General features: G+C 41.6%; 1 protein-coding gene across 7 annotated transcripts in view; it reads left to right on the top strand.

The window, feature by feature from the left end:
• The window catches only part of STARD13 (StAR related lipid transfer domain containing 13), a 570,036-nt gene that overhangs the window by 503,552 nt on the left and 58,458 nt on the right, over positions 1 to 8,026 (top strand). For all 7 annotated transcript variants that reach the window (XM_017863117.1, XM_017863115.1, XM_017863119.1 and 4 more), the window contains one exon: positions 1,810 to 1,891. In XM_017863117.1, coding sequence (XP_017718606.1) covers positions 1,810 to 1,891 — 82 coding nt within the window. The remainder of the gene's footprint in view (positions 1 to 1,809; positions 1,892 to 8,026) is intronic.

Below are 8,026 nucleotides of genomic sequence, written 5' to 3'. Positions count from 1 at the left end.
CCCGTCTCGGCCTCCCAAAGTGCTGGGATTACAGGCTTGAGCCACCGCGCCCGGCCGCCTGGCTAATTTTTGTATTTTTAGTAGAGACGGGGTTTCACCATGTTAGTCAGGCTGGTCTCGAACTCCTGACCTCAAGTGATTTGCCCACCTTGGCCTCCCAAAGTGCTGAGATTACAGGCATGAGCCACCGCCCAGCCTTTTCATTGATTCTTTAATTGAGTTAACAGACATACTCATGTTCCTTATATCTAAAATTATAACCAAGACTTTAACTACTTCTCGGATTGTCCTTATCTAGTAGTGAACTAGTCAGGACCCCAACAGTGAGCAGATGGCAGGCTTGAGGTCATTGGCAGAGGATTTATTTCTAACAGTGCTCATTACAAAGGTGCAGGCAGGACAGGAGGTGGCCATGAGGAACAGTGCACAGTGCAAGAGCCCAGGGCTTGTAGTGGCACAGCTGTCACTACCGTGAGCCCAAAGGGACAGGCCACGGAAGAGAGTGCCAGAGCCCAGGAGGAGAGAGGAGCCTCAAACCAGACCCTAGCAAGGAGCACAGCTGGCAACAGGCAGCCTTCCATGAAAAATATCACAAGTGTCTCCCTCCCTCCCTCACTAGCCGAGCAAGACAGCTTCATTCTGGAACCATCTGCAAGTCACTCACATGATTTTTTTCACCAGACGGGGAATTATTTCTGTTTCCAACTCATGCTAAGATTTAGATGCCCTTAGATTTATCATGATTGGCAAGGTGTAGACAGCACAAAATATAAGATGAGATAAAGGAAAAAGTGGCAAGACAATGACAGTGACCCAGCATTGTTAGACTTGGCTATGCCCTCTATTCCAATGAGCTGCAGATTGCTACCTCCATGAACGAGGTACCCAGAATTAACACTATGTTCTAAATATTGCCTGTGACCTTCAAAGCTGGCATGAATTGTCTATTGGAGAGAAGTAGTGTTCGAATTATCCTTTTTGGATAGAATCCAGTTGAATATTTTGCTGATACTCCAGAGTGATAAAGATTTTGCTACTAAAAAAAAATTTCAGATGATAGAACATTGGGTATTTTGGAAATTTCCTTTTGAAGGAAAATAATCTGCCAAATTAAGTATTTCATGAAACCATCAAGACAGATGCCAGTAACCTACATGTTAGGTGGATGGTGAAAGTGCAAAAGCTCTTCTCTGAGGCCACATCCGCCCATGACTGTGATAAGGATGAGCTAGAAAAACGCAGGCACGGCTGGGCGCGGTGGCTCAAGCCTGTAATCCCAGCACTTTGGGAGGCCGAGAAGGGCGGATCACGAGGTCAGGAGATCAAGACCATCCTGGCTAACACGGTGAAACCCCGTCTCTACTAAAAAAATACAAAAAACTAGCCGGGCAAGGTGGCGGGCGCCTGTAGTCCCACCTACTCGGGAGGCTGAGGCAGGAGAATGGCGTGAACCCGGGAGGCGGAGCTTGCAGTGAGCTGAGATCCGGCCACTGCACTCCAGCCTGGGCGACAGAGCGAGACTCCGTCTCAAAAAAAAAAAAAAAAAAGAAAAACGCAGGCACTTAGTATTCAATCCCATCCAAGGTCAAGCACTTGACTATCCTCATATTTTGCACCTATACTGTACTCCTAAAAGCATTTACAGTGATAGCAATTGTTTGCTCTCTTAAATATTCCCAACAATGACGATGGGCAGTCACTGCTATTAAAATCCGTGGCTTTTACAGACCTTGAAGGTCTGAATACGTTGGTGCTCATTCGGGTAAAACAAAGTACATCAACTTCTTTGCTTCTCTTTCTCTCTCACAGATTCACAATTTCCCATCAACATTGTGGCTGTCAAGAATGATCATGATTTTCTTGAAAAGGACCTTGTAGAACCTCTTTGCAGGTAAACCATGTGAAGTATTTTTGTTTGTTTCCACTCTTCAGTCTACAACAGGCATCACTATACTAAAGGGCGAGTTCAGCTATTCGGCAGGTATTCATTGAGTGCCTACCGTGTACCTGACCGGGATGCAGGTTCTAAATGTACTACTTTTAATGAGCATGATCAGTTTGTGTTTTCATGGAACTTACATCCTAGTAGCGGCCTTTGGACAATAGATTAGGAAAAAGACAGAGAAAGGAGAGAGAGGGAGTGAGAGAAAGAAAGAAGGAGGGGGAAATGGTATTGCAGAGAGTGTAAATGCCGTGGATAAGCTAAAACAACATGGGGATGTAGACGATGATTGGGGGGCATGGATGGGTCAGTGGAGGGAAGCAGCATGAGCAGGCTCAGCATGTGTGGTCAGGGAAGACTCTGAAAAACTGCAAGTATGTCAAACTTGGCTGTATTTTTTGCTAAGTCAAGTGATTATCTCCTCAAACTGGTATGTGTGAACTCAAGTAATTGTAGCAACTTGAGTTGCTACAATTGTTGTACAATTGAGTTGCTACAATTGCTACAAACTCCTCCTGGCCTCAAGTGATCCACTCGCCTCAGCCTCCCAAAGTGCTGGGATTACAGGTGTGAGCCACAGAGACCAGCTGAAGTATAACAACTGGCCTATTTAAGCTACTATTTTACAATAGATAGTGTAAGGAGACAAAGATGTATATATGGATAATTTCTTCCCCTTAAAACAATGTATAATCTTGTTGAAGACACTCAGTTGAAGAAAAGAGGTATGAATACCTGAACAAATCATTATAATTTGGGTGATAATAAAAGATCCAGGAGAAGCTATATTCCTGAAGAATTAAATGCTGCCTGAGAGGTGGTATGTGTCTGTAGGAATTTGAAGTTTCATAACTAAAGCCCTGAAGAGAGGTCAGAGCTGAAGATAAGGATTAGTTATAGGAGATGAGTCATTTTACCAAGGCCATACAACTAGTTTAGGGCCAAAATGACCTTAAAACAGTACTCCTAATGCTAAGTCTAATGCTCTTTCTAGTATATTCTGCATTTGACATAGATAAGGTAGTAGTTTGAAGGCAAAGTAATGGTTAGCAAAACTTATGAAGACAGGAGAGATCAGCGCACGTTAAATAGTGTGTAAATTACCTAATCCTAGGCTTGCTGAAGCTTCAGACATATATATATACACATATATATTTTTGTGTCACAAACCAGTCACTCTGTGTTTTCTATATGAAGAGAAAATAGATTTGTGTTAAGAAATGATCTCTGAATGTTCAAGAAAATAATACTATGGGTTTGCTTACGGGGGTGGAAGAGCAAAGAACTCTTCAAATCATAAATGACAGGACTAAGCTATTTAGATGAGAAAACAAACAATCTCAAAATCCCATTTGTGAGAAGCTTACGAAGTGAATGGATGATTTGGTTGTGATTCTGTAAAGGTAATGAATTGGAAAAGCAGCGTTTCGTCTTCTGCATGTCTAAGGTACACACCGAGCAAGAGCAGATTCCTCCTCATAAGCATTCACTCTATTCAGAGCCTTGCAGCCAGCACTTTGTCCTGAGTTTTCTCTCTCAGTTTTAACCACGTATTTTTTTGCTAGTTAGCTTCTTTTAATATCTGAAAAATTATATATTACTTATCTTTTTCCCATTGAATTTTTGAAATTTATATTTTCGTTAAGTTGAGGTATAACTTTTTTTTGTTGTTGTTTTTTGTTTTTTTGAGACAGAGTCTTGCTCTGTCGCCCAGGCTGGAGTGTAGTAGTGCAATCTCACCATGTTGGCCAGGCTGGTCTCAAACTCCTCCTGGCCTCAAGTGATCCACTCACCTCAGCCTCCCAAAGTGCTGGGATTACAGGTGTGAGCCACAGAGACCAGCTGAAGTATAACATATTGATGTGGTTTGGCTCTGTGTCCCCACCCAAATCTTATCTTGAATTATATTCCCATAATTCCCAAGTGTTGTGGGAGGGACCCTGTGGGAGATACTTTGAATCATGGGGGCAGTTTCCTCCATACTGTTCTCGTGGTAGTGAATATGTCTCACGAGATCTGCTGGTTTTATCAGGTCTTTCTGCTTTTGCATCTTCCTCATTTTCTCCTGCCACCACCATGTAAAAAGGGCCTTTTTCCTACCGCCATGATTCTGAGACCTCCCCAGTCATGTGGAACTGTAAGTCCAATTAAACCTCTTTTTCTTCCCTGTCTCGGTTATGTCTTTATCAGCAGTGTGAAAATGGACTAATACAGTAACTTGGTACTAGGAGTGGGGTGTTTCTAAAAAGATACCTGAAAATGTGGAGGCAACTTTGGAACTGGGTATCAGGCAGAGGTTGGAACAGTGTGGAAGGCTCAGAAGAAGACAGGAAAATGTGGGAAAGTTTGGAACCTCCTAGAAACTTGTTGAATGGCTTTGAAAAAAATGCCGATAGTTATATGGACAATAAGGTCCAGGTTGAGGTGGTCTCAGATGGAGATGAGGAACTTGTTAGGAACAGGAGCAAAGGTGACTCTTGTTATGTTTTAGCAAAGAGACTGGTGGCATTTTGCCCCTGCCCTAGAGATTTGTGGAACTTTGAACTTGAGAGAGATGATTTAGGGTATCTGGCAGAAGAAATTTCTAAGCAGCAAAGAAAGCATTCAGGAGGTGACTTGGGTGCTGTTAAAGGCATTCCATTTTAAAAAGGAAACAGAGCATAAAAGTTCAGAAAATTTGCAGCCTGACAATGCAGTAGAAAAGAAAAACATATTTTTTGAGGAGAAATTCAAGCTGGCTGAAGATATTTGCATAAGTAACAAGGAGCCAAATGGTAATCCCCAAGACAATGGGGAAAATGTCTCCAGGACATGTTGTAGGTCTTCACTGCAGCCCCTCCCATCATAGACCTGGAAGCCTAGGAGGAGAAACTGGTTTCATGGGCCAGGCCAAGGGTCCTCATCTGTTTGCAGCCTAGGAACTTGCTGCCCAGTGTCTTGGCTGCTCCAGCCATTGCTAAAAGGAAGGGGCCAAGGTACAGCTTGTCCCATGGTTTCAGAGGGTGCAAGCCCCAAACCTTGGCAGCTTCCACATGGTGTTGAGCCTGCAGGTGCACAGAAGTCAAGAGTTGAGGTTTGGGAACCTCCCCCTAGATTGCAGAAGATGTATGGAAACACCTGGATGCCCAGGCAAAAGTTTTCTGCAGGGGTGGGGCCCTCCTGGAAGACCTCTGCTAGGGCAATACAGAAGGGAAGTGTGGGGTTGGAGCCCCCAAAGAGTCCCTACTGGGGCACTGCCTAGTGGAGCTGTGAGAAGAGGGCCACCATCCTCCAGACCCCAGAATGGTAGATCCACTGACAGCTTGCAGTGTGCAACTAGAAAAGTCAGACACTCAGTGCCAGCCCATGAAAGCAGCCAGGAAGGGGACTATACCCCCAAAACTATAGGGGTGGAGCTACCTCAGACTATGAGAACCTACTTCTTGCATCAGTGTGACCTGGATGTAAGATATGGAGTCAAAGGAGATCATTTTGGAGCTTTAGAATTTGACTACCCCACTGGATTTTGGACTTGCATGGTCCCTGTAACCCCTTTGTTTTGACCAATTTCTCCCATTTGAAATGGGTGTATTTACCCAATACCTGTACTCTCATTGTATCTAGGAAGTAACTGGCTTGCTTTTGATCTTACAGGCTCATAGGCAGAAGGGACTTGCCTTGTCTCATATGAGACTTTGGACTATTGACTTTTGGGTTAATGCTGAAATGACTTAAGACTTTGGGGAACTGTTGGGAAGGCATGATTGGTTTTGAAATGCGAGGACATGAGATTTGGAGGGGCAAGAGGTGGAATGATATGGTTTGGCCCTGTGTCCCCACCCAAATCTCATCTTGAATTGAATTGTATTCCCATAATTCCCACATGTTATAGGAGGGAGCTGGTGGGAGATAATTTGAATCATGGGGGTGGTTTCCCCCATACTGTTCTTGTGGTAGTGAATAAATCTCACAAGATCGGATGGTTTTATCAGGGGTTTCCACTTTTGCATCTTCCTCATTTTCTCATCACCACCATGTAAGAAGGGCCTTTTTCTTCCCGCCATGATCCTGAGGCCTCCCCAGCCATGTGGAACTGTAAGTCCAATTAAACCTCTTTTTCTTTCCAGTCTCAGGTATGCCTTTATCAGCAGTGTGAAAATTGACTTATATATATATATATAAAGCAAAATTGACTATTTTCAGTGAATAGGTCTTTGAGCTTTGACAAATGCCTCCAAGTTGTTATAACCACCACCACACTCAAGATATAGAGCAGACCAGGTGTTGCCGCTCATGCCTGTAATCCCAACACTGTGGGAGGCTGAGGTGGGTGGATCTCTTGGGCCCAGGAGTTTGAGACCAGCCTGGGCAACATGGTGAGACACCATCCCTTCCAAAAATACAAAAATTAGCTGGGCACGGTGGCACACATCTGTAGTTCCAGCTACTTGGGAGGCTGGGATGGGAGGATTGCTTGAGCCCAAGAGGCAGAGGTTGCAGTGAGCCAAGTTGTGCCACTGCACTCCAGCCTAGGTAATAGAGCAGGACTCTCTCAAAAAAGAAAAAAGAAAAAAAAAGATATAAAACACTTTCATCACTCTCAAAATTCCCCCATTCCTCTTGTTAGCAGCTTCTACTCCTACTCCCAAATTCTGGCAACGACTCATTTGTTTTTTGTACCTATAGTTTGCCAAAATATCATACAAATGAAATCAAACAGCATGTAGCCTTTTTAGTATGGCTTCTTTCACTTGTTATAAAATAATAAAAAGTCATTTATGTTGCTATGTGTTTTAATAGTTCATTGCTTCCTATTTCTGAATAGTCTTCCATTGTATGGATGTCCTACATTTGTTTATCCATTTGCCAGTTGAAGAACATTTGGGTTGTTGCCAGTTTGGGTGATTATAAACCCACTCTAAACATTCATATTCAAGTTTTTGTATGAGCATTTAAGTTTTCATTTCTTTGATGTAAAATCATAGGAATGGGATCATGGGGTCTATATGATAAGTTTGTTTTAACTTTTTAATGAACCACCAAATTTTTCCAAAATGAAATACTATCTTGTACTACCACTGACAATGTATGAGAGTCCTTACTGCTCCACATCTTAGTATTGCCAGTTTTTGTTTTGCTTTTAGACATTTTAATAGGTGTCTGGTATTAACTCATTTGCACTTTCTTAATGACTAATAACATGAACATGTGCTTATTTACCATCCATGCATCTTCTTTTATAAAATATGTATTCAACTCTTTTGACATTTTTAATTGTATTGTTTTTCTTATTATTTGAGTTTTGAGAGTTTGGATATGTCCTAGATATGAGTCCTTTGTCAGAATTGTGTTTTGTAAATATTTTCTGCCAGGCTGTACCTTGCATTTTCAGTCACTTAACAGTGTCTTTCACAGAACAAAAGTTTTTCATTTTTATCCAACTTTACCTATTTTTATTTATGCTTTTAATGTCATATCTAAGAAATCTTTAGCTAACATAAGGTCACAACTATTTACCCTATGTTTTCTTCTGGAAATTTCATAGATTTGTGTTTTATATTTAGGTCTATGACCCATTTTTAGTTCATTTTTGTAGAAAGTACAAGATATGAGTCAAGATTTACTTTTTGCATATCAGTGTCCCATCATTTCAGATCAATATTGAAAAAACTATACTGTCTTTATGGAATTGCCTTTGACCATGTATAAGTCTATTTCTAGACTCTATTCTGCCCCCATTTATCTATGTGTCTGCTCTTTCTTCAGTGTGACACTGCCTTGATTACTTAGGTTAAGTCCTGGAATGCAATAGTCTGAGTTCTTTACCTTTGTTCTTCTTTTTCTGCTTTGGCTATTCTAGTGCCTCTGACTTTCCGTATAACTTTTACAAACAGTTTATCGATATTTATTTTAAAAATCCTAACAGGGTTTTGATTTGGATTTGTGGAATCTCTGTATCAATTTGTGGAGAACTGATATTTCAACAATATTTAGTCTTTGTGTTAATAAACACAGTATATATCTCTATTTGGTCTCCTTTGGTTTTTTCAAGAGTGATTTGTAGTTTCAAGCATATGAGTGGTTCACATTGATAGTATCTAAGAA

Source organism: Rhinopithecus bieti, unplaced genomic scaffold (assembly GCF_001698545.2).
Source record: "Rhinopithecus bieti isolate Rb0 unplaced genomic scaffold, ASM169854v2 scaffold_65226, whole genome shotgun sequence".
In the NCBI taxonomy this organism is placed as follows: Eukaryota; Metazoa; Chordata; class Mammalia; order Primates; family Cercopithecidae; genus Rhinopithecus; species Rhinopithecus bieti.
Note: the sequence above shows the minus strand (reverse complement) of the source record. Positions and strands in the feature narration are given on the sequence as shown.